This window comes from Indicator indicator, chromosome 25 (genome assembly GCF_027791375.1).
Source record: "Indicator indicator isolate 239-I01 chromosome 25, UM_Iind_1.1, whole genome shotgun sequence".
Taxonomy (NCBI): domain Eukaryota; kingdom Metazoa; phylum Chordata; class Aves; order Piciformes; family Indicatoridae; genus Indicator; species Indicator indicator.
This window is the reverse complement of record NC_072034.1, coordinates 7,811,125-7,838,616: the sequence shown is the minus strand read 5'-3', so window position 1 is coordinate 7,838,616 and position 27,492 is coordinate 7,811,125. Positions and strand designations below refer to the sequence as shown.

Below are 27,492 nucleotides of genomic sequence, written 5' to 3'. Positions count from 1 at the left end.
TTCCTTTTATATTCTGTGTGTTTGGTCAGATGTGTTGAGTAAGACCCATGTCAAATAAGACAATTATTTCCCACTCTGTACTGCTCACTGCAGCTCAGCTGGTCCATGATCTGTACCAGGAGCGTGCAGAACGTGCACATGCATAGCCCAGGAAAGGTCAAAGCCCCAGGTTTGTTGAAAGCTCTCTAAGCCTCCCATGCTTTCTTCCAGGAAAAATAACGTTCACCTGGGAAGAACTGTGAGGTGACACACCAGCTACAAGAATGCTGCTCTCATTTCCAGAAACTGTTGAATGCTCCAGATTTAACTTCTTTAGTGATGCAAGCTGAGGACTTTGTTCATACAAATCAGCTTTAGCATGGCTGTAAGACCACGTTCATGCCTTGGCAGCAGCCTGAACTAAATGGATCTAGCACGTATCCCATTTGGATCAAGAAATACAATGGTTAATATGTGCACACACTTCATCTATACAGGCAATAATTTGGATTATTTGAAAATGTTTTGTTTGAGGGACACTTTGATAAAGCTACCCCTTAGAGATAGGATGCTTCTGTTACAGGAAAACAGAGGTGGCACACATCTAAACTATCCCAAAGGCCAAGGAACACTCCACATTTGGCAATGCAGTCTCACAGGCTGTTCTAACATATTAAATACCACTTGCCATGTTCAAAAGTATTTATAAAAAGATTAACTGGACCTAATATATACATCTGTTTATGTCTGTAACCTGTAACTGCCTGATTAGTCTTATTTTGTCCTTTATGCACCATGAAAACACTGACTTTTATTTTGGTCTCTATGTTAGAGTAGATGATCTCCAAGGTTCCTTCCATAGGATCATTTCATGATTCCATGATTCTCCATCAGGCAATATCCTCTAAGGTTATGGGAAGACTAAGCACAGAATCAGAACTTTTAATTCTACATTAATGAAGAATTGTAGAATAATTTACCTGTCAGCAGCTGCTCTTTTCCATACTGATTTATGACCCTTGAGCTCTATTTGTGTTTCTTTCAAATGCCATGCGACTAATCCTAACAGACTCATAAATAACATACTAGTGGCATTTGGAAAAATAAAATTTCCAGAGACAAGATGTCCACGACTTCTTCAGCCAGGACAAAATAAGGAATGTTCTTCTTGGGTCCTTGAAGCACAACATATTTCCAAATTTCAAACAAATGCTGATGTGACAATACTGAGTAACACCCATTTGGGGGTTTTACTTAAAAGGCAGAACCACTGACAAGTAGAATATAATGAAAAGAGTGAATCACTAAAGCAAATATATTTCTAACCACAAGGATGATTCAACTTTACTAATATTCTGAGTCTCCTTTGCTGAACAAATTACTTCTAATTTGTCTTAAATCTGTACTAGCCTTTACAGATTTATAGCCCACTGGATGAGATACCATTTTAAGAGAGTTATGTTCTGACTTATTCCTGCAATTTTTTATGTGCATAGAAACACAGAATGGTTTGTGTTGGAAGGGTCTTTTAAAGATACCTAGTGCACTCTGCTCCCCCACCATAAGCAGGGACATCTTACACTAGGCTCAGCACCCCATCAAACCTGGGCTTGAACATTTTCAGTGATGGAGCACCCACAACCTCTCTGAGCAACCTGTTCCAGTGCCTCAGCACTCTGGCATATGCATATGTTACCTCACATAGGTTACACGTAATCCACATTCTCTATCCATACAATTCATAGATTTTAGAGCTACAGTTATGGCAATTTAATCTGATTTGAGATGAGATTTTCAGCTAAAACAAGGCAGGCAGTTTCACCTTTAACCTGCTGTGTTTATCCCATTACTTCTAATTGAATTAGTTGCAATGTGGTTGTCTGTAGGAAAATAAGCTGTGACAAAGAGCTTTAGCAACAAGAAATCCCCTACCCTCTTCCTTTTTATGGGTTTTTGCAGGAGAATTTTCCATCTGAATTTAACCATTGTCTAATTCAATCTGCTATTTTTTTTTGTATCTTTCCTGGATTAAGAATCCCTTTATATCATAAAGGGATCTCTGGGGAGAGCTCGCATCCATCATTTAGTGAATCAGCTGCTCACATTTCAGTAGGTGTGCTTTTACTACCATTTCTCTAATTTTATCCCAATCCCAGCTTCATCAAAACCAGCTGAGTACAAGAGGAAAAAATGTGTGGGCACAGAAGTAGCCACAGAACTTGTAGCTTTTCTGCTCTGAATGCTTACACTTTGGCATGTTAAAAGACCGAAAAACCAAGTTATGAAATTGTCTCTTTTAAAAGACTGACAAAAGAGTTGCAAACAAGTCCATAAAGCTCATCTTCTGCACTGGGAAATAGACTGAGATGCTATGAAGACCTACATGTGGGTTCTTGCTCTAACATCTTGGGCCCACACTGAGGGAACTGCTCATCATGATACCTACTCCTGGTGTGAGCAGTGGCACAGCAGCCATAGTGTACTGACTATGGTTAAACTGCTACAGTTTAAGTAGCTAGCATCATCTGGGAACTTTCTGGCAATAATCTGAACAGCAATGTTACCTCTTCTGCTGCTGCATCTGTTAGTAGGCAAGCCTCTGCTCTCGGCCCTTGCACAGCTGGGTCTGGGACTTAACGCCCCCTGCTTGCTTGTATAACTTCACCAATATTAACAATAATAAGAGTGTTTGCATAAACACACCACTAGTGCTTGCAGCCAGTAAAGGCAACTCTCATCCTTTTTTTTTTTTTTTATTAATAATGCTTGTTGAGCTGATCTAGCAAATTCTACTAGGGAGGGAATGGTAGTATTTGGGTTTTTTCCCTCCAATACTCAAAATAATGAGATCTTATCTGCTAATACAGCTGAGGCAGAAACTTCCTATCAAGTTATGTGGTAAAAGCATATGCTAGGGAAGCAAAGCAGCCTTTGTTCTTCAATGTGGCCAGTCTGTCAGGAAAGCTCTGTACCTCTGATCAGGCAGGTGGAGAATATCCATGGGGCTGAAGCTTAGAAAGTGTGAATTTCTATATGAGTTTCTTTAAAAGTCAAAAAAAAACTTGGAAAGCCTTACAGCAGTCAAGGAAACTTGGAGCTTACACCAGCCCAATAAAGGGGCCTGCCAACATCACTGCTGTACTCATTTAGAGTTATGAGTAAATGGACTGAGTCATAGCCAGGAACTGAACCATTGCCTTCTCTTGAGAAAGGTAACTTCTGCAGCAGTAATCTCTTTGGGAAACAAAGCAAAACTCTGTGGCATTTGAAGCATTAGTTCAGCTACATATCTGAAAATGATTTGATATTGACATTGGTCTATGGGTAACCTCATGAATTCAAGTTATCCCTTGCTTCCTAGTTTGATAAGCATGAGCCATGCTAGTAGGAATTAATGAAAACTTTTTGGCGGAGGATCTGGGTTCAAGGCCTGAAAAATCAGAAGATAAAAGGCCAATGATGATGTGATTTGTTCTGTAGAGTGTAACTTCATGATGACAACAAACATGGCAATGAGTACTGTTCTTGCTGCCTTAAAGGAGTCACTATTTGGAGTCTAGACAAAACTGATTAGATACAAAACCATCAAGATCTCCTGATACCTTGGCAAATAGCAAGGGAATTGTTGAGAAGATGAATGATACTGGAGTGGTGCCTAGCCTCTGTTAAAGACCTAATATTTTATAAAGGAAACAGCAAGAGTAATGGAAAAATGTGATTTTGATCATTATGCACAAGGCAGTCCAATCAAATCAAACTCAGCACTAGCTGTAATCTTACCTTCACAGTAGTGAAGTTGCTGCTTTCCTGGACGTGAACTAAAACTCCGTTCTCGCTTCTGGTCCTGAACTTCACTTCCAAACGGTCTGCCTTTGGGGGTCCTGGCCTGGCTCCTCGAGTGCCATGTCTCAGCAGGTCTTCTCGCTTCTTGTTGGGGCTCATTTGGTAGTCCAGCCGTCCCTTGCCTTCCAGTGACAAGGCAGTGTCTGCAGTGATATCTGGGACACGGACAGAAAGGACTGAGTAGGTGGCTTGGTACAGCTTTAGCCCATCAATGGCTGTTCTCTCTTAGAGCAGAGATCAAGGTTAGAGCAGGTCAGGGGGGACAGCAGGAGTGAATGGGAATTTCAGCCCCTCTATTCTTTGGCTACAAGCAGAATGTGTGTTTGAGAGTGGGAGTGTGCTAGTAATTTACTGCTGCTATCAGTCAATAGTAAATTAAAACTCGCCAGGGAACAGCTGAGGGAGGAGGGAAAAATTTGGCTCTCAGAACTGTAATTCCTTCCCAGGGATGTTACTGTTTCCATTACTGCAAGCAGGGTTTCATGATATATTGAACTCTAAGCTCTTCAGGGCAGAGATAATGACTTGCTATTTGTTATGGCATTAAAAAGAAAAAAAAAAGTGGCAGAACAGTGACTACCAAATGCTGTTAAAATTATGGCTAAATTCTTTTGTAAACCAGCACAGTAAAAACATATAAATCAGCTACATAATAGGACATGCAAGAAAACAAAGTCCAGTCATTATGGTACAACTACATGGAAATAAGTCACTTTGCTCTCCTAGACAATCCATATTGATTTACAGAGCTATCCACATGCGAGTTAAGAACTTGCACATGATCTGATTTTTATTTGATAAGAAAGGTCTAAAACTCAGAGAAGTCACAAACACATGCAGAAAACACGAAGGGAAGGGTTTTTCCTTACCCTCTTACCTCCCCATAGCAGACATATCCCTCCTAGGGGAGAGCTTTATTTGAATCACTAATTATACATTATGGGCAAGCAGTAGTTTTAAAGGAGTGTGAGTTACCTGAAATGTGATATACAGAGCAGAAGACATAATATATGCAATTTGTTGCTCTTTTCACCTCATGAAAGGACAATAAACCATTGTGGGCTTTTCCTTCAAAATTATTTAATAGGCAAGCATGGTACTTGTTTTCACTATCTTATGAAATTCATTATCCCATGCCCCTGAAAAGAAACCCTTCATGGCCATTTGGTTAAACCACAGTTAGGGGTAGGTTAAAGAGAGGATGACAGCAAAAGCCCCTCCGTACATTTTTCACAGTGCTTTCCTGTCAGTCCATCTTTGCAGTGACACTGCTGCCACGACCAGTGATCAACACAGGTGCCACCATGTTGGCAGGGGCTGGCTGTGCAAGCGCCTTCTAGTCTGGGACACCTGAAACAGAGCAGAAAAGCAGAGGCATGAGGAGTGTGTGCACACATAAGCAGAGCAAACGTGCTGGGAAAAGTCCTGAATTTGCACTCCCTTTCTTCCCCACAGAGACATTCCCCATAGAAAACTCCTGTGTGTAAACAGACACACATTTTCAACATCAAGTTATTACAGTCTTACAACAGAGACAGGAATTCAGAGGTAGTGAAAATCCTATTACCTGTTACTCAAGAGGAGAAAGAAGGAAACCTTATTGCAGCCTTTGAGGACTTAAAGGGGGCTCCTACGAAAGATAGGGGCAATCTTTTCAGCAGGGCTTGTTGAGAAAGGACCAGGGACAAAGGTTTTAAACTGAAAGAGGGGAGATTTAAACTGAATATAAGGAAGGAAGTTTTTATGATGAAGGTGGTGAAACACTGGTACAGGATGTCCAGAGAGGTGGTTGAAGTCCCATGCCTGGAAACATTCCAGGTCAGGTTGTCTGGGGTAGACTGAGTTGAAGATGTCCCTGCTCACTGCAGTGGGGTTGCACTGGATGACCATTAAAGGTTCCTTCCAACCCAAAACATCCTATGACTCCATGAAACCTTTCAGGTGCTTTTATATGTTGCACTTCCAGAGGCTTCACATCACAATAAGCAGCACAAACTTGGGGGCTGAAAGAGGAAGAGTGAGGTAACAAAATTGGATGAAGGACTGACATTATTGCTACAACTGTGGCTTCAAACACTGAGCTGGAAAAAGCAATAGAGTCAAACAGTTCATCATCTCTGAAAGACCACTCGGAGGATATGAGGGAAATTCAGTGATATGTGAGAGGCAAAGTGATAGAACAGACATTGTGGATTACAAAGAAATAAGAGGGAGTAGAGGGTTAGCAAACAGTATGAGTACAGTCAAATCCAGGTGGAATTTATAAAGAAACCTAATAAGAGGGTTATACTCTATTTCAGCCTGCAGTGTAACAGTAACAATAATTTGCAATAGAGATATAATGATGATGTTTTGAAGCTTCTGTAATCTTTTGTGAACCTTTAATCCAAATTCTATTTCTTCCTGCTTTTTTCTGACTTGACAATAAATTCTGCAGTCAGTTTTCCACAAGAAATACATGACAGTGCCTGAACAGAACAGCAACTGACTTTCATGAGTGCATCCTGTATTGTAAATGTGGTCCATCTGATACCATATATAGCAGACATACTGATCTAAGATTCCTTGAGCTGCCAAAGCCTGGCTGGGCTCCAGGGGACGTCCGTTGACTGCAAACTCCATTATACAGCCCACAAAGTCATGGCTTTCCACCTGTCCTCTCCTTTGAAGGATGGGCTCCACAGACCTGATGCCACCAACAGTCACTCGATTTGGTTGTACATCGAGAGTCCTATAAAAGAGTCAGACAAAAGATTTATCAGTATCAGACATCAAGATAGCAATGGCAACAAAGGAGCTGCGACCATCAGCTACAGTGTGCAGCTAAAAATTCCTCTTCCACAATTCCCATTTTACATTGAGAAGGGGATACAGAGAGATCAGCAATGCCTGAACTAACATTTTTAATGGGTATGACTTCAAATTCACACTCAGTTCTTGCATGCTGAAATTTCTATTCACTTGAACGAGCAAGGTGCTTGAAACCATAATGAGTAAGTTTTTTTTACTAAGTTGTGGTTTATATTACAGATGATATTCGAACAGCTGGAAGGTAAATGAATTATTTTACAAAGATATGACACCTTTGCTAGTGGGGATACCATGTGTGACAGGAAATATTGTGATTATTGTAAGAAATTACAATAGTGGTTGGCATTAAAGTTATTGTTATCTCCAAAGAGGATCTAAAGAAGCACCAGAAAGGCTTCTGAGTTAGTTACAGCAAACACAAGAAATAAAGTTGTTCTCTCTACTAGACAATGTTTAAGAAATGAAAACTGTGAAAGCTGACACCTGGAAATTACTGAAAAAAAAAGTCAGAGTAATAACACTTTTTTTTTTTTTAAAGCAGGCAATAATGAAGTGATGATACTTCTTATACCTTTATAAGGAAAGAGGGGTGCAGTTTATATACATAAAGAAATACAAGATGCCAAATCAGAGCCCAAACCTGAACACTGGAGTGAAACGTAGGTGCTACCAGAGTAATAGCATTTTGAGCCTGAGCCTGGGTTTGGCAAGACAGATACAATTCAGAATGTAAAAGCAGAGGCGGCTTTGCTAAAGATATGTAGCACTAAATATTGCAGAACTTTAAACTGTCCAAGACCAGTGCTGTGTATTTAAGAGCTAGCTGGTTATAACAAATACATTTGTGAATTACTGTCTAATTTAGATTTACAAGTTATCAGTAATGAACATCTGATATTCTGATTTAACTCTTAACTCTTTAACTCTTCCTAGATTATGATGTAAAATCTCAGAGCATTAGACAAGAAGTCCTATTGCTGTTCACATCATGGTGCAGACCACCCATGGCCGTAGATCCAGAACCTAGGGACAGAGTTGAGAAATGGGAATTTCTAAATAAGCTCCTCATCATGAATAAACTTCATACAGAAATGTAGCCTGAGTAGCAAGTAGCAGCAGATGTAGAAAATTAATTTGCCTTTGCAAAGATGGAAGAAAATGACACTTGCAAGCCTTGCCTTTGCATGCATATGAAAGAAAGAGGGCAGCTGAGATATCTATCCCTTTCCTGAGGCTGGGCTAAGAGCATGTCATCTTTACTCCTGAGTTCTCTGGGTTTAGAGAGTGACTTGTTTTTCACTTTACTCAAAAACTCCACCCACAAAAATGAAAAACTATTTACCAGTCAGTAGAAACAGCCACATTGCTAACAGTGCAGTAGCCTGGCTCCTGATCCTCAGAGCAGGAATCCACTGTCAGTGATGCTGCCTGCAAAAGCCACACACACAAATATGCAAGGTTGTAATTGCATTAAATACTTATGTTTAAATGTATTATATCAAGGCCTAGGCTAGAATGGAGCACTATGTGACTCAAGATCAAAGGGTGCTTCAGAGCCACTGATCAATGACATTCTGCATCAACATACATGTCTGGAAACATTCCAGGTCAAGTTGGACAGGGATCTGAGCAACCTGATCTAGCTGAAGATGTTTCTGCTGACTGCAAGGGCATTGGACTACATCACCTTTAAAGCTCTGTTCCAATCTAAAGCATTCCATGATCACAGTGAACACCAAGATGTAGATACTAACAGAGAGGGAGCTAAGTGACTGCTTCCCCCAGGGAATCAGTCAGACACAAAGTTTTCAGAGTTGGGTAGGGTTTCTTTATTGTTTGTTAGCTTTACTCCTTGAAACTGCAATTCTTTTGGCTCATGCTCTATCCTGCTCTCAATCTGAACAGAGAGCTCCTCCCTTCAAACACAAAGGGCATTCCCTTCAGGGGCTTGACCATGACATTAAACACATTGCTTGAACTTGATATAAAGCAGGCTACAAAAGCTAGGAGTACAAACACTGAGATTGCTAGTTAACAATAATAACCAACCACTCAATAATACCCAAGAAGTAACCAAGTGGATCTGATTAAGGGAACCTTTAGGCTAAGTCATGAGGGATGCTTGCCCCACACTGATAGTGGTGACATCTGTGGATACCTACAGTGGGACCAAGGTGACTTTCACAGCACTTAGAACAGTCTTCCTCTTTATCTCCAAGCTATCAAGCCCTAGACAACAGGTTGCCTCATTACCTATTTCAGTCACTAATCAGGGCACTTTTATTTGTAATCTCTAAAAGTCTAACCAAAGCTCTCACTAAAATCATCAAATCACTCCTGCTGATTGAAAAAAAGGAGGTTTTATTTTATTCCTTATTTAGCAAAGAATTTTCTCCACAGCAATTTATTAATAACAGATGCACTACAAAAACACCAGCCCTGAAGGTTGGTTGTTCCTTAAAACAAATTCTCAGAAAAATAAACACAATCTCCAAACTGTACATATCAGCTTCTCACGTTTCAGCTAGATGTGTGGTACAGTTTTACAGCAAATTTAAATCAAATGTCACTTTAAAAAATGCTTTGGTTTCTGTTTTGATTTTGATTACTCTACAGGAGCTGAGCAAACAGCTATCAGTACACCATTACTCTGCAATGGCTTTTTTCTCCTGCCTACAACTAAACTCACTAACAAAGCCCTGTTGAAATCCCCAGATTGTCCATGCTCTTTCCAAATACACACTGTGAGCTGACACGTTGTATTGACCAAATAAATTCATAGCTCTTAGCCCTAAATCATGCCCTACAGTACGCCTAAATTGCTCAATTTGCTATTTTTAATGAAAGCTTATCTCAGATTTCATTCCAGACATAATGAGCAAAAGTGCTTCTCCCAAGAAATGTCAGTCTGCACTTCCAAAGCAGATTATAGCCCTGGTATAAATGAAACAATTCATAGAAAGAATAATAAGCTGGCTGGTCTGTGTGCCGTCACACGCATACATGTTTTCCTTCAGAATATCAACAACAAAAAATGAAATGAGTTTTTTGTTCTTAGCTCAATCAATGTAATCTCCCTACCTTACATCGCTATGTGCTGTGAAAGCCAAGCTACAACCCCAGCTGAAGGGCGAGATATTTGAGAGTGTATTTTCCTTGGACCAGAGTTCATACAATTTATTTTCTAATGTTAGTCAAATGTTCCTGCTTGTTACTTAAGCATTGCTCCACGGTTACCTTGCTGCATTTTAAGGCTTTCTACCCTGTCACTCTGCAATACCTCAGGACTGACAACTTAATGATTTTACCAGTTTCCGATAAAATCCCACTGTGCTGTAGGAAATGACAGATTTGGAATCCTGAAGGGGGCCTATTTCATGCAGTTTTGGACACCTGGGAGACATTTTTTGCTACAGCAGAAATATCTAAGACAAAGGCAATCCTTTTCACATACTGTGTTGGTAAACAGCTGACGTTACTGAGAAGTTTTAAGCAAACCAAAAATCACACAGAGTAGAGCTTGTCTTAAAAGTTTGTTTTCAGCCTGAAGCATTCATAACTGAAATTATCTGTAAAGACTCCTTTCTATGTTATCTCTTCTTCTATGGTCTAGCCCTCTGGCATATCTACAAGTAAAACATTTTCCTGCTCTATTCTTTTCTTAAATCTATTTCACTTTATTCATTCCAGTGTTGAATGTGTGCTCCTATGTTTAGCCATTTCAATCTTACTGATAGGAACATAACGCTAATTTAGTGTCTAAAATGGGAAACCTGGTGCTTTTCAAGATTTATATGAACCTTTTTTCTTTACCATTTGGAAGTTGGAATGCAAATTATTAAGTATCTGGTATTAAAACACATTAAAACAGTCATTACTCAACATCACAATTATCCTTCAACTCATTTGGATATGTAACTCCTACAACACACACAAATTGGGTTTGCACATTCAGCTGAAGATTAAACCATTCCCCCTTCAATGAATTAAAAGAAATCAGGTGCTGCACTATGCAACTGAAATGCAGGTTCAGGCTGAAGACTAAGAGAGAAGAAATAAAAAGCACCATTTAGGAAGGTCAGGAGACAACCCTCATCCTACAAAGAACTCCAGACCACAAGGAGTTCCTTGCTGCTCTTGGGACATTTGTGCCTACAGACATCTCATCCTGGTGCTGCTCTTGGGACATTTGTGCCTACAGACATCTCATCCTGGACCTGAAGCTCTTCAGGAGGGTGCTCTGAACAGAGCAGCTTGAAAAATAAACCAGGGCTGTATCTCAGCAGCAATGCCTTCTGCAGCAGCTCCTGATGGGAGATCTCTACAAGGACTCTGAGGGAGCCATACTGGGTAGAACAGTTTATTCTTTTGTTCCCTGAATCACTTCTGGCTTGAAACACATAAAACAAAATGTAGAGCCTCAACTATATATTATTCTTATATGACTTAAATTTCAAACATAGGAAGAATATGAGATTGCATCGATGGTGGTCATTGCTGCCTGAGAAGGGAGCTGTTGGGCAACAGTTACTGATTATGGATGGCAAATAGATTTGGTTTCATTCCTAAATCAAACACTGTGGAGACAAAAAGCTTGGCCTGAACTCAAAGAGCACTTGGTTTATGTTCTGCTTTGGAAATATTATTAAAAAATGAGAGAAGAGGATAGAAAACATTTACTGGGGAAAAAAAAAATGAGAGCAGGAGTGGGGTCAGACTACCAGGCATATGGCAGTCAGTTGTCCCAGTCTGGTTTTTGGCAGAATTCTTCCCCTCAGATGCTTTATGGGGTACAAAAAGAAAAGTAACTCTCCCCTACTTCTCCCCTCAAAAAACCCTCTCAATGCAGCACCTTTGAACTATGTATACTACAGAGGAAAACCAGGCTTCCAGTCTGATGAGATTGGAAAAATCTTTGAACTAGCTCAAGGAGGTCAGGGATGCCTGGAATTTTAAGTTTGTCTGCTTATATTTTTCAAATGTTGAGAAAAAAAATATTTTGAGGCTTTTTGTAGTTATGTAGTTAGTTTGTAAGTAAGCTAAGGTTAATTAGCCTTCCTTGATAATCATCCCTGTAATCTGCATCAGTTAACGAGCCTTATGTGCAGTAATTTATTTCATTAATTATTCCTGGTTCTCATTTTTCACATTTAGAGTACAGGGGAGGGCACATGTTTTTTTAATTAATCTTTATTCTCATCATCATACTAAAGAAACCATTACAAGTCTTTGAGTCAGCTGGAATAAGACAGAAAAGAGGAAGGTTTTTTCCAAAGCTGGGGGCTCTGCTAGCAAACACAACGTTCTTGGATTTTATGTTCTTTTGAGTTCAAGTGGAAGCTGAATTGGCTTGGCTGAACTTGTCTTAAATTCTCATTTTAGCATTTCTTACCATTCCAGCCCTCCGGGCAATAACTGTGTGAAACTGTCCATCAGACACCTTCTTAGCTGTGGTGAGCTTGTATGTGCCACTGCCAAGGTTGTAAGAGAATCTCAGCCTGTCTTCTACTATCTCCAGGGCCAGGAACTCTGCCCGCTCTCCAGTTTGGTTATCATAGTTATACAGCATTAAGGCATTACTTTTTATAGTGGCAAACTTGATATAGATGTAATTATTGTTTGGATCCATACTGGGAAACTCCATGTAGGACAACTCTTCAAATCCGTAACTATTCAGTTCACAATGATTCCCAAAAACACCTGCAAAATGAAAAGCAAAACTGGTATCAGATAGTTTTTCCCTTACTGTGTGTTGTTCTCCCAGAAACTAAGTATTGATGTGCTCCAGACTTGGCTATGATACACAGGTTCTTAAGGAAACCTCTCATGTATGATTAAAAATGTGCAACTTAAAACAGAGGAATCCTATTACCCACTGGTGGGTGTTTAAGCACAAAGATTTAAACTTAAAAATTGATTTACAAATGGTAATTACATCAATTGAAAAACAAAACACATTTCATAGAGCTCTGGTTTCTTTAGAAAACAAAAAACCCGAGTTTGACCGCTGTGTTAAACATGGTGGTTAATTATAATTGGGCATTTGTTAATGCAGTTATGGAAACAAATGTGCAACTTCAGCTTATTTTTCCTTTTATAGCTGTTATGTGGACTGTTTCTCAGTCAGTGGCTTATCCTTGGTACTTATAAGTAAATACGTGATTAACACCATAGGACGAGGGGTGATGGTCTTCAACTAAAGGAGGGTAGACTTAAACTAGATATAAGGAAGACTTTTTTACAAAGAGGATGGTGAAATACTGGAATGGTTTGCCCAGTGAGACAATAGAAGCCACATCCCCTTTCTGCATCAACATACACCTCTGGAAACATTCCAGGTCAGGATGGAGCTCTGAGCAACCTGATCCAGTTAAAGATGTCCCTGCTCACTGCAGGGGGGTTGGACTAGATGACCTTTATATGTCCCTTCCAAACCAGAGCATTCTATGACTCCATACTGTAAACATTATTGTTTCCTGTGTTTTTATTGATTGGAATATTTTTTGAGCATTCTCCATATTTCTTTCCAGATCCTTGTCACATAATTTCCCTCGATTTCTTTTACTGCAGTGACAACGAGAAAAAAAAAAATCCTTAATTTATGAGTATTAGCTACATTTACAATGGACTACGACTGTATAGGAAATGAATAAACTCTGAGGACATGTAAAACAAAGGAAATAAAACAGAATAAAGAAGCTATTCCACATGTTAGTAGAAAACCATATTGAGAGGTAGTTACAAACATGTATTAAAAGCATACTTTTGTGTGAGGGTTTTTAGCAGACTTAAAACACTGCAGATGATTTCTCAGTTGTACCTTTGTTTTTTGATTATCTGCTGCATTTACTTCATGCTTTTCTGTATGAACAATGACAATTCTAGATTAATCTGCATTCAGAACCTATCTTGCCACAACTCTATCATGATACCTTAAAATATCTATGTTGTTTTATGTCTTTATTGGCTTTGTTCCACAAACCAAATTTGGGATAATTAAATTCTAATGCTTATTAAACTATTTTGGCAGTACTATATGCTTCTCTGATTCTTGGAACAGCACTCTGGCTTTGGAACTCAAAACTTCATTAACATGTAATAAATTGAATGGGCAAGTACTAGTGTGTCCTAGCTAACAAAGCTGTTAGGTCAGGTTCTCTTAACCAAATTACTAAATAGAAAAGTACCAAAGTCTTCACGTTGTGTTCCCCACTTGCAGAAAAATGTGGGTGCCAATTTTTGCTTTACAGATATTTTGACAAATAATGGAAATTTCTCAAAAGAAACCCAAGCTCCCTCTGCTCAGTATCATCTCAAAGTCCCTTTTTCTAGGTTTAACATCATGATGACTTCCATGCACTTTGCAACAGCACAGGACATGAGGATACTGATGTAATTTACAGTTATCTTAATCTTCATCTCTCCTAAAAGCGCTTGTTATTCAGCAGGAGTGCAAGCACTGCTTGGAGTCCTTGGTGTGCACCCCCTCTGAGATGTCACAGTGACACCCCACCCTGCCACATTATTCCACCTCCTGTTGTGTTGGCAGAAATATCAGCTTCTCCCTCTTGCAGCCGGGGAAAAATGGAGTGGATGGGCCAAGCAGATGACCTACATATGCCCACAGCCTGGGATCCATCTACACACCCTTTGGTTTTATGCAGGATAAAAAAGATAGATAGTGATTTGAGAAATACTCACTGGGAAAAGAAAGACCAAGCAGGGAGAAGGAGCAGCATACTCACCAAAGGGGCAGTGGCAGTAGTAGCCCTCCACCCCACTTTGGCAGGATCCACCGTTGAAACAAGGGTTGCACTCACAGTAGTTGACAGTGGAGTCACAAGTTTTCCCTGTGGTTAGGGAATAAAAGCAATTTCCAGGTCAGATTTCCAGGTCAATAGGAAAGTCAGGCTGGTATTTAAGTAATGAGCTTATGAACCACTTTTCTGAAGGCATAGCCAAGAGGGAGGGTGCCAGGGAGCAGTGGTGGCTGTGGGATGGAGAGAGGAATCACAGACTTGGTGATGGCTGCTCCCAGCTCTGAACCAGCCATAACATGTGGTCCAGGGAAATTAACTTTACTTTTCAAGTGTTTCATTGTAATTAGTTCACATAGGTCCCAGTGGTTTTCTTGTATTTTTAAAAATATTTTAAGATTTTTTTTTAATTAATTGGTGTCCATAAAAGAAAGATCATGAAATAAAAGGAGATGGTGCAGTAAAAGGAAAATAGTGGTGTTTTTTCCCTGCTATAGAATGTACTCCTTAGTGTGACTGAGATACAGACAGCCCTTGCTGCACCCTGTATGAACACAGCATGCTGAACATAGGCTGCTATTGTACATTATATGATTTTTATTTTCCTCATCAATTACAACCTCCTGCCTGAGTCAGTGGGACCACAGTCCTCTGGAGCAAAAAAAGTTAGCCTGGATACAAGCCTATTCCAAGCAGACATTGTCACATGTGGTAAATATTATTCGCCAGAGAATAAACTTGACATCACATCAATCATTTCAACGAGGAAGGGAACCAAGAGAAAAAGTAAAGATTTTAACAGATGCCAAATCCTGACAGGGGGATTCTTTGTACAGAACTAAAATTTTCTTTGTGTGGAAACATGAACTACAGAAGTATTGCTCTTCACTTCTACGGTTTTCATTGCTTAGGTTTTATCTATTTAGCAACGCTCCAACTATGTCCATCTCTTGGTACCTGACTTTTCCTACCAGCCAGCAGTGCCAGTTTTGCTGCCTGCCTGGCAAAAACTTTAAAGTATCGCCAGGTCTGTCCCTCATGTTTCTCTGCAAAAGCTGGCAAAATCAGTAACTCTCTTGCAGTCTCCTCCATGAGCTGCTTCTAAGTCAGGATATACACACATAGGAAAGGCTAAGACTGCCTTCATAGAATCCAGCAGCTTAGGATGGAAAGAACCTTAGGCATCACTTACTCCAACCTCCCCACCATGGACTGGGAGGCCTCTCAACTAAACTTGAGGCTTCATCCAACTTAACCTTGAACACCTCCAAAAAGGAGGCATCCACAACCTCCCTGGGCAACCCATTCCAAAGTCTCACCACCCTCATACTGAAGAATTTCTTCCTAAGATCCAGTCTAAAACTATTCTCCCTCAGCTTAAAACCATTCCTCCTTGTCTTATATCTCTAGACACCCTTCTGAAATGTCCCTCTCCAGCCTTCCTGTAGGATTGTTTTAGGTACTGGAAGGCAGCTCGAAGGTCCCTCCAGAGTCTTCTCTTCTCTATGCTGAACAACCCCAGCTCCCTCAGCCTACCCTCACAGTACAGGTGTTCCAGCTCTTGGATCACCTATGTGGCCCTCACACTGATAATTATTTTATTTATGACACCATATAAATGTAATTTACATTTAAAAGGGCAACATGAGCTTGTACAGAAGGTGTCCACTCTTATATGTCATATTTGTCATAGTTCTTAAATCTCTCATGACAGCAATGCACAATATGCAGATCTTAGGGACTGCTGGGCCCTAAAACTAGAAAATCAGGACTGTGCCTTAGTAACTCCACTACCTTTTTCAGAATTTCACAACCTCAGCCACTCAATTAAGAAAACTTCTTATTCTCCTCCTCCTCTACTATTTTGTTCAACCTACAGAAGTTTGCAGGCAGCTCTGTGTGAGCAGCAGCCCTCCATATGTGACCAAGGAGGATGGAAACAGAGAGCTGGAAGATTCCTGTGGTTAATACGTAACCTGTAGATTCACCATAAATCCAGGAAACATTTCCAGTGTCTGAATCTAATTATGCTTTGGGGGTATTTATTTATATTTTATTCTCTAATGGGCATGACTGAAGGATGAGCTAACTTCTTCTGTTAACATTTTTTTGCTGTTCAGCTCTTTGACTTACCAGGAGAACACGTAGCAGAAGTGAGACAGAGATGCTTAAAATAGGTCAATGATGTTTCTCAGTTTTCACCAAAAAACAAGTGTAGCTAATAAGGTTTACTCAGGATTTTTTTTTTTTTTGCAATTTGATCTAAATAAATACTCTTCTTTTTCTCAGCTAGCATTAAAGCTGGCATATTTGCCAAGTCAGCAAAATTTATGGTACATAGTACAGATCTTTAGCACAGACTTAGCGAGGAGAACACGTAGCAAGAGTGAGGTAGGAATGCTTAAAATAGAAACACAGAACCACAGAACCACTTTGTTTGGAAAAGACCTTTACGATCATCAAGTCCAATTACCCAGTCTGGTGCTAAACCATCTCCCTCAGCACCACATCCCCTCCAGGGATGGGGATTCAACCCCCTCCCTGGGCAGCCTGCTCTAGTGTTTGAGAACCCTTTCAGCGAGGAATTTTCTTCTAATATCCAACCTAAACCTTCCCTGATGCAACTTGAGGCCATTTCCTCTCATCCCACCACTTGTTACTTGGGGGATCAACACCCACCTTGCTACAACCCCTTTCTTGTAGAGAATGAGAAGCTCCCCTCTCAGACTGCTCTTCTCCAGACTAAAGAACCCCAGTTCCCTCAGCCACTCCTCAGCAGACCTGCTCTCCAGATCATTCACCCTTGTTGCCCTTCCCAATAATGTTTCTGTTTTCACTAAAACAAAACAAAACAAATCAAGTGTAGCTAATTCAGTTTTTTGCAATTTGATCTAAACTAGCCACTCTTCTTTTTTTCTCAGCTGGCATATTTGCTGAGTCAGCAGCAGTATATGGATGCTTATTTTAGCTGCACATATTTTAGCCAGCGAATAACAACATCTCTTTAATATTTAACAATTGTTTGAATAATTCATGAAACTAATAAAAGTGTGTTTGCATTTATTCCAACTGTTTTGACGTAGGAGAAGACGAATGTTCTGATTTAACAACTCACTGGAGCTATTAAAACTAATGTTTATTTAAAATGATGAAGACATTTTGACTATCCTTTGCCATTCACTGAAGTGCTAAAGGCCTGGGAAAAATGTTATCTATTTACATTTGGAATAATGATCCAAAAAAGATGTCTATGAAGCTTATCTTTCCTCTTTAAATGCATGTAAAGCATGCCCATCTCAGAAAGCAAGAGTCCTTCAGCCAGATATCAGCAGAGCAAAAGTATGACTTGGAAATTATCACTCTGGTTGTTCAGTGCAAGAATGTAAGTTGTGAAGAGAAAAAGGAAAAAAGACCCACGTTTTTTAGAGAGGACTTTTCCTTGAGTAGAGAATTTACACAATTATTAGCTATTTTGAAATTTTCTCTTGCACAGATAAATCATTCAAGGAACCTTACTGGACTGAAGAGGATAGGAATTTGTTCTCTAGTATGCATAAAAGCATCCTCACCTGAACCCAGGTGCTCAGTTTTACTACTTTTCAGAAAGAGAATGCCAGTGGACTTTAATCTTGGAAAACTAGAACGGTTTTGAGAGGTAATTCATCACAACAGCTTGCTGACTTAAGTTTTATAACATGAGTTCAAGAGTAATGTTCTGATAAACCTTTTTCCCACCTAAGTAATGTGCCTTGAAAAATAATGAGATGTATGTGTTTTCAACACCTACATGAGTCAATTTTCAAGAACCATTTTCACACATTTGCGTTACTACACCTTTCTAAGCTGGGGAATGATTTTATTTGAACAGCAGAAAGAATCAGGCTAATCATAGATGTTTGATTAGTGTTTCAGGGTATCAAATCCAGCCAGGGAAAAGCCAGTGTTTTGGATGATGGAGACTCCAACCCAGGGTCACCCCAGTAACACACCAGTTCAGGAGAATGTTGCAGTTGGTTGAGCTTTTAGAGCTCATTACAGATGAAATATTGAAAGATTCTGGGTGTTCATTTTTGTTGCAGAAATATCTTTTTCTGAACACCATGATAATTAGGATTACCCTGCATAACTGATAACAGAGGGCAATCAGCATTCATCACCTCAAGCTGATGATATCACATGCAGGGGTTTAGGCAAAATCTAACTTCCTGAGTTGAGTTTTTTTTTAAATTGAAGAATGCAACCGAAACAGATATCAGCTGAATGCTCCTGGGTTAGATTTCAGCTGATTTGAGAGGTTTATTTTGTGGTTCTCTGTGTCCAATTTTTAAGTGGTTGCTCTAATATTTTAATCTTGCATTTGAAACAATTTCACAAACCTACATTCCTTCATCTTAATGAGTCCTGGAAAACAGGAAATGAAGGGTTCAAAGAAAGGGCAGACAACTACTGTAAATCACAAAGTATATTCCCTCCAGAAAGTGATTATTTTAAAAACAAAACCTGATCGTCATTAAGAGATGTAATTATAACAGATTGCTTAAACACTAATGATGTTGCTCTGAGGTAATCAGTCTCTATAATCCAATTCAGTGAAAAGAATGACATTACCTTTGCAGAGTGATGAAGTGAAATGCAGCTGACAAAACATAATAAATCAAGGAAAAGTTAAGACTCTCAGTTTTCAGGTAGGGCCATTATAAAGGTCTGCAGCTCATGTACTCTAATTTACAGTGAACAGAGGGTCTGTCTCAGAAAATACTAATTCCTACTTGTATGCAGTACCATGTAAATTTTATATATTTTTTTTTTTACCAAGCACATAAATTCAATTAGGAGACTCTATTTTCATTCCAAGAGAAGCAGCAAAGCCATGTATATGGTAAACTGAGTTACAAGGCCACTATTTTGGATGTCTGTCTTTTTTTTGGTGAGGAACTCAAGATTTATATTCATCATGAAGCAGTTTCAAGTTCCATTTTTACATTTACTTTGGCTACCTTTAATCATATATGAATCAGGATTAAATGCTCAAGCAGCTGTGTTCCCTTTCTGTTGGCAGAGTAATGACATAATAGTCTCCCTATCAAGCATTCTCAAACAGTCTGTTTTCTGACATTTGATTGCAGAATCTATTGAATATTAAATGTGTATAACGTCAAATATGCTTTTGTAGGCAAAAAATGGTGCAACATGCTGAATATTAATTGTGATGTTATCTAACAAGCTCTGCTGATATTCAATTCCAGACATATTTTGGGGTTTAATTACATACTTTGGTGCCACTTGGTTTATGTCTTGATCATTTAACCTCCAGACACTGAATTAATTCTTGATTCTGCAATGGCCAACTGATTTTAAAAGATCTGACTCCCAAATAGAAAGGTCTGTCCCAGTGGTAGCCTATTTTTAAGTTATTTGTTTTGACAAGGAGTTTAAGAAAGCTCGTCTCAGATGCCAGATTTAATTCATAGTGTGAATGAAATCCAACACTTCAAACTGTAAGAGTCTCTTCATCGCATTTTCTGAGTTGAAATGTTCTTCTTTTCTTGAGCCTGTCACACTTACAGCTTTATTTTTAGCTGACACAAGGGTTGAATATTAAGATATGAGCTTTAATACCAGAAAAAAATCAGCTGGATATTTCTTTAATGTTTCAAATTATAAGCTAGAGGCACATTTTGCTAGAGTTAATGAAGTGTTTTGCTTCATTGCAACAGCAAACATATGCCCATGTAAGCTCTGGTGCTAATGGCCTGAAGAGTTACAGGGGATGGGTGCCCTAGAATTATTTTGCCATGCTCCTAGCAAAATAATTTGATGCACTAATACAACATGAAATAAAATCCTGCACTGGTAACTTAATTAGAACTCCTTGGCAATTAACAAGAATTGCTCCTGACCTGAGGCTCAGTAGTGCATTTGTGAAGCACATGAGAAAGATTTGCATTACTGTCCTTCATATCCACAGACCTTTCACGCTGACTCTGTGTCCACTGCTGTAGTTGTGCTTTAAATGAAGGAGTTAAACCTTTATTACTAACTTGATTAACCTTATACTTTGCAATAAGGTGCATTACATCTCCTGTACACACTGGTTAAAGAAGGAAAAACAACCTCCTGAACACTGGTTACAGATGAGTTTTGGTGGCAAGCCTGAATATCCACACCATAATGAGCATGGCTCTGCTGACCCAGGCTGCCCTGGGGCATCTGTGATACAGAAATACTCCTCAGAAAAGGTAATTAAAGACTTGCCTAATGTTCTAAGGTTAGATTTTTAGAAATGTCTGTAAAAAGTGGCCATAAGCAATGGTTAAAATCGTTTGGACCATCCTTAAATGTCAGTACAGAAGCAAACATCAGCTTGCTTCTCTGGGGTAAAATGCTGCTCTGTGTGAATGTGTAATAAACATTAGAGAAAAAAGACTCAAAAGAGGCAGGAGTGCTGCAAACATTTCTGTTCTTAATGAAAAAAAGGAATAAAGAAGGGACAAAATATGGAACAGGCATGCTTGATCATCTTGCCTGAATTTTGTTTTTTCCCCCATACCCTTCATCTGTTTTCTGTCTTGTATGACTGTAAGTAATTTGGGGCAGAGGCTAATTTTTTTTTTTTTTTTGCTTGGCACACTCCTAGCAGACTTGAAATGCTACCATAACATGCAGAACAACAGAAAAATTATACTGCATTGGAAATGGTTTCTGCATATTTAGAATCATAGAATTATTTTGTTTGGTAAAGACCATTAAGATCAAGTCCAATTGTTAACCCAACACTGTCAGATCACCACTAAGCCATGTCCCTCAGCACCACATCTCCACATCTTTCAAATACTTCCAGGGACGGGGACTCCACCACTGCCCTGGGCAGCCTGTTGCAGGCCTTGACAACCTATTCAGTGAAGAAATTTTTCCTGCTGTCCAATATAACCCTCCCATGGTGCAATCTGAAGCCATTTCCTTTTGTCCTAACACTTGTTACTTGGGCAGTTGCAGAAAGTAAGAAGGTCTTCCCTCAGCTTCCTTTTCTCCAAACTGGACGACACCAGTTCCCTCAGATATTTCTCTTACAACTTGTTCTTTAGACCCTTCACCAGTTTTGTTGCCCTTCTTTTGACACACTTCAGTACCTTAATGTCATTCTTGTAGCGTGGAGCCCAAAACTGAACCCGGTATTTAGTAAATTAAAATAGCTCTTGTAAAAATCTTTCTGTTCTAATGGAAATAAGTTAAGTGATATTTGCCTGAAGGCAGAGATAAAATAAAACAACACTGTGGACACTTAGTCATCTAAGTTTTCATAACTAAAAAATACCTCATTTTGCATGACCTCTTTACCTATTGGGCATGCTTGTATTCAAACAATCTTGCAGTAAAAAGGCAGTTTCCACCCTCCTTCCATCTCTTCTGCACTGTAAGATACAGAGAAGCCAAAGCATACCTGTATAGCCGGTTTTACAGACGCAGCTGAAGCTTCCTGGGAAGTTCTGGCAGGCGGCACCATTTCTGCATGGGTGGGAAAGGCACTCATTGACGTCCCTCTCACAGGCCATGCCAGTGAAGCCCTCTGGGCAACTGCATGAGAAGCCTCCAACCAAGTTGTGGCAAGTCCCATCGTTGTGGCAGGGAGAAGGGAGGCATTCATCGATGTCCGTCTCGCACAGACTCCCATCGTAACCTGGCATGCACCTGCACACGAAGGGCCGGAGTGGCTCGTTGGCCACGATGATGACAGGGACACTCTCATAACTCTTCAGAGCTGGGCTCACAGCCAGCCTCCTCAGGCAGCTCCCTCCATTCTGGCAGGGGTTCTGCAGACACCAGTCATGGTCCACAGCCTCGATCCGCACCCCACTTTGGCGGAAGATGACATCCTTGATGCTCTCAAAGAAGGTGGCCACACCGCTGGGATTCACGTACTGGTTGTTGCCACGTTTGACAGCTGCCATCAGGAAGGTGTGGTTGCCCTCCTCGTACAGCCCATAGAGCTGGATGGCAGTGCCCAGTCCTGTCAGCTGGGAGCTGGCGATGCGCAAGAAGTGGAGATAGTGATTGGTGAGGAAATCACGCACGCTGTGGGCGCTCAGGCGGAGGAGGATGCTGTTGTCAATGGTGGCGTTGACAAAGCCTGAGAAGAAAATTCGGACGCTGCTGGTGACAGCACCGTGCAAGCCATCGTTGCTGAGGACAGCCAGGTCAAACGTGCCATCCGTGGACCTCGCCTGTGAGTACAGCTCGCAGGTACCCCCAGGAATGCTGAAGAGGCTGGTGACTCCTGAAGTAAGGGAGCACTGGAAGCTGTCTAGCACGTCTGGATCTTGTGGTTTTACGTTGCCCAAAATTCCACCTGGGAAGAGGTTGCCATAATAGTGAACAAAGATTTCTACTGTTCGGGGCTGAGACGGGTTGTCGTTTTGGTCTACTACTTTGATCTGCACAGTTCCTGTGGAGGACATCTGAGGAACACCAGAGTCTCTTGTAATCACTGACAGGTAAAATTCACTGATTTGCTCCCTGTCGATCTCTCTCGTTGTTGTCAGCACGCCGGTGGTGCTAAGGCTGAAGTAGCTGGTTGCAGGGCCGGTGCTGAGCAAGTAATACGTAAAGGGACCTTGGTTTGGAGGGAGATCAGGATCTGATGACTGAAGCGTCATCACAAGAGTTCCTGCACGGTTATTCTCCATGACTTCTCCTTGGCTGGTGGACAAGGTAGGGCCGTTGTCATTGATATCTTCCAGAGTTACCACTAAAGAGGCACTTCCTGTAGCAGATGGTGTACCTGAATCGATAGCCAGCACAGACAGGTTGTACACAGGCAACGTTTCTCGGTCCAGCTCTGCAGTGACCGTCACCTGTCCTGTCTGTGGGTTGATTGAAAAGGCACTGTTGTTATTGCCAGACCCAATGAAATAGGAAAACCTGCTCCAGCTAGGGACAGAATCTGAATCAAAGGCACTCACAAAGGTGACATGGGTTCCTGGAGGAACACCCTCGCTGATTTGTATATTGTAGGCTCCTAAGGTAAAAACGGGGGGATCGTTGGCATCCAGCACAGTGACATTAACAGTTACTTCATCTATATCTGCACCACGAATGCTGCCCAAGTTTTTTGCCAGGACTTTCAGAGAGATTCGTTCTTCTTTTTCTCTGTCAAGAGGTCCTGAAACGTATATCTGTCCACTTTTCTGATCTATCTGAAAGCCCTTTTTTCTGCTGTTGCCAAAGATAAGGTAGTGGACTTCTCCATCGGTTCCCATATCACGATCGCTTGCAAAAACTTCACCTACAACAGTACCTTTGGGGGCTGCCTCAGAAACTTCAAAGTAATAAAGCTTAGACACAAAACGGGGCACATATTCATTTGTCCCTTCTAATTGGATGTTGACACTAGCAAAGCTGCACCTCTCTTCATCTGGAACATTAAAAGCCTTTACAGTTAAGTGGTAACTCTGCTTTGTTTCATAATCTAAAAATCCCTGAGTGGTAATGGTTCCTGTATTGGGGTCGATGACAAAGAGGTCACTATCTGAGGACTGAAGAGCATATGCAATCACAGCATTAGGTCCAGAGTCAGCATCAGTGGCATTTAAACGAATAACGGTTGTCCCACTGGGGGCATTTTCTAACACACTGGGGAAGTAGTCCTCAGGGTTGAATGTTGGAGAGTTATCATTCACATCAACAACATTAATGGTAACACTGCAGTAACCTGTTCTGGCCACCCATCCTCCATCCGTGGCAGTAACAATCAATTCATGCTTTTGGTGTGACTCAAAATCAAGTGGTTTTGCTAGTGTCAGTGTACCTGTAGTTGTGTTAATAGCAAAGATGCCAGCCTCATTCCCAGAGGAAATATTATATCTGATTAACCCGTTCATAGCTGCATCTCTGTCTCGGGCTGAAACCGTCCTGACCACTGTTCCAACAGAGTGACTCTCTGGGATAGTAACACTCATACGGCTTTGAGAAAACTCAGGTGTGTGGTAGTTTTCCTCTGTTACTACTATTTCAACAGCTACCTCAGATGAGAGTGGAGGATTACCTTTATCCTTTGCTTTCACCTTAAACAGGAAGTTTTTGTTCAAATCAGCCATTAGTGAAGATGACACAGAAATCCAGCCTGTACTTCTGTCCAGTCTGAATTTATTAGTTTTGCTTTCCTCAGAGATCAAGTACTCCACTTCAGAATTCAAGCCAAAGTCTTTCTCATCCACTGCAGTAACTTTGATTAAGTTTGTACCAACCTTGACGTTCTTAGTAACAGGAGTAAAGTATTTAGGAGCAAGGAACAGCGGTGCATTGTCGTTACTATCTACTATGTTAATGGTGACAGTTGTCTCACTCATTAATGGAGGGCTGCCTCTGTCTGAAGAAGTAACAATGAAGCTGTGCCTATTGATGTTGACATTGCTTGAACCACTGGAGTTTTGGTACCTTAAATACTGCTTGTTGAAAATTTCCCCTGTGGTTGCATTAATTCGGAAGAACTCAGACTGGGATTTTATGAAGTAGAAGACTTGGCCGTTCGACCCTTCGTCAGGATCAGTGGCTGAAACTTGAGTGACCTTCAATCCAATCCCAGGAAGCTCAGGACACTCCAGGTAATAGGATGGTTTTGTAAATCGTGGGGCATTGTCATTGACATCCATGACAAATATGGTGACATCTGTGCTCACTGTCCAGCCAGAGTCGTGTGCAGAGACCCTGATTCTGTAGCGGTCTGTGTCCTCCCTATTTAGTGGTCTGCTGACGGTGATGTCCCCAGTGCTGGGATTTATGGTAAATGGGAGACTTGTATCCCTTATGGAATACTTACTGACTGCATTCACCCCAATGTCTTCATCTGACGTCGTGACTCGGGTTACTGTAAAACCCAGAGGTGCATTTTCAGGCACGGAAGCACTAAATATCTGGGAAAACCTTGGAGCATTGTCATTTTCATCTAAAATATTAATGATAACTTTGACAGTTGTGCTCTGGAGCGGGGTGCCTTTATCTGAAGCTTTTATGGTTAGTGTGTATCGAGACAACTTCTCCCTGTCCAAGGGCCTGACACTTCTGATCTCACCAGTGGCTCGATTGATAATGAAACTATTTTCTGTATTGCCCTCAATTATTTCATAATCCAGCTGTCCATTCAGACCACTGTCCCTGTCGACAGCAGCCACAGTCAATATCTTCCGTGGGGACAGGTTCTCTGCTATTTCTGCAACGAAGGGATCTTGCTCAAACTCCGGTGCATTATCATTGATGTCTATCACCGTCACTTCTAGTTTCTTATAGGAGGAATAGGGAGGAAAGCCTGTGTCTCTGGCCTCAATCCAAACCACATATTTCTGGATGGCTTCAAAATCTAAAGCCCGTCCAATGGAAAGCTGTCCTGTCACCTGGTCGACCAGAAAGGTGTTACCCAGGTTACCACTGGCGATGTAGTAAGACAAGGAGCCTCCTCTGGCTGAAGATCCAGAGACAGCGGTGACAAGCGTACCAACCGCCTGGTTTTCAGGAAAGGTGAAGGTCTCCTGATCCGCCTGAACACGAGGAAATTCCACTTTGTTCACGAACCTCACGGTGACAGTCGTGGAGTCTGTCTTGGGGTACCGGCCGCCGTCCCTCACGTGAACAGCAATGGTGAGTTCAGACTCCCCCGCCAGTGGGTTCGCAGCCAGGATCGCCCCCCTTGCTGGATCGATGTGGAACTTCTCAGAGTTCTTCCCCACGAGGGAATAATGGAGCTCGGCGTTGGACCCAGCGTCCGCATCAGTGACAGTGACAGCAAACACAAAGGAGCCTGAAACAGAGAACAAAGTTAGGGCTGATCTTTAACGAATGTGCCAGCTGTGGAAAGCTGATGCCACCTTTTCACTCAGAGGCATGTCCTGGAGCAGTGTGCTCTTCCTTATACTGCTCTGTGCTTTTTTCCCCAAGATGATAGTTCAGCAAGGGGTAGGTGAGAGTGTGAGGCCACAAGATTGGGAAACTGACAAAAACGAGGGTTTGAAAAGGAGGTCACAGTGCATTCAGAGAAATGCATGTACAGAATAGAATAGAATCACAAAATGGTTTGTGTTGGATGACCTCTCAAGGCCATTTAGTCCAGCCCCCCCTGCAGTAAGCATCTTCAACTAGATCAAGTTGCTTATATCCCCTGTCCAGCATGACCTTGAATATTTCCAGGGATGGGGCTTCTATTACCTCTCTGGGAAAGCTGAGCCAGTGTTTTATCACCCTCAGTGTGATTTTTTTTTTCCCTTATATCCAGGCTAAATCTCTCCTTGTTCTGTCACAATGGGCCCTGCCAAAAAAATCATCCTCATTTTTGTTATAGGCCTCCTTTAAGTACTGAAGGGCCACAAGGTTTTCCTGGAGTCTTCTCTGCAGGCTGAACAACCCCAACTCTCAGCTTTTCTTCACAGCAGAGGACTTTGATCCCTCTGGTCATTTTTCTGGCCTCTTCTGGACATGCTCCAACAGCTCCATCATGCCCTTCTTTTGCTGAGAACTCCAGAGTTGGACACAGTACTCCAGGTGGGATCTCAAATCTAATCTAATGCACTGTATGTCTTTCAAATCTGACACTGTCCAACCAAATTGCAAAACACTCAGTTGATGTTTTACTGGTACCAAAAGTTAGAAAATAGCCACTTCTGTACAAAAATCATGTTGTTTTCAGCCTCTTAAGGCAAAATCATTTACAGGCCAGAATGACTTTGACAGCGTCCCCTTAAAACTATACTTCATGTCACTATTTGTCATGTGCAATGATTTGTGCTCCAGAGGGAGGAATATTTAGAGAATAACTGCATTCAAATCCTTGTGAGAAATGTGAAAAAATAAGATTTTTGCCTCAGTTAAGCATATTATGTTATTAATGATTATTATTACTAGTTTTCCCTTTTAAACTTACTTAAAGAGAACAAGGAAATCAAGATTTTTTCTTTCAAACTGTACACTAGATATTCTGTGATTGGAATGAAAACAAAGGTCTTGATCAAATTATGAGGATTTGCTCCTATTGCCGGGGGGGGGGGGAACTATTCAAGATGGTATATTGGCTTGCAATAAAGTTTGTTTTGCTTTTTAATGGACACAATGCTTGCTA

General features: G+C 40.9%; 1 protein-coding gene across 1 annotated transcript in view; it reads right to left on the bottom strand.

The window, feature by feature from the left end:
* Positions 1 to 27,492, bottom strand: part of FAT4 (FAT atypical cadherin 4) — a 139,536-nt gene that overhangs the window by 7,258 nt on the left and 104,786 nt on the right. The window contains exons 9-15 of the mRNA XM_054392322.1: positions 21,832 to 26,181; positions 14,379 to 14,483; positions 12,026 to 12,333; positions 7,976 to 8,061; positions 6,374 to 6,553; positions 5,048 to 5,172; positions 3,760 to 3,977 (exon numbers count right to left, since the gene is read on the bottom strand). Of these exons, the coding sequence (XP_054248297.1) occupies positions 3,760 to 3,977; positions 5,048 to 5,172; positions 6,374 to 6,553; positions 7,976 to 8,061; positions 12,026 to 12,333; positions 14,379 to 14,483; positions 21,832 to 26,181 (5,372 nt within the window). The remainder of the gene's footprint in view (positions 1 to 3,759; positions 3,978 to 5,047; positions 5,173 to 6,373; positions 6,554 to 7,975; positions 8,062 to 12,025; positions 12,334 to 14,378; positions 14,484 to 21,831; positions 26,182 to 27,492) is intronic.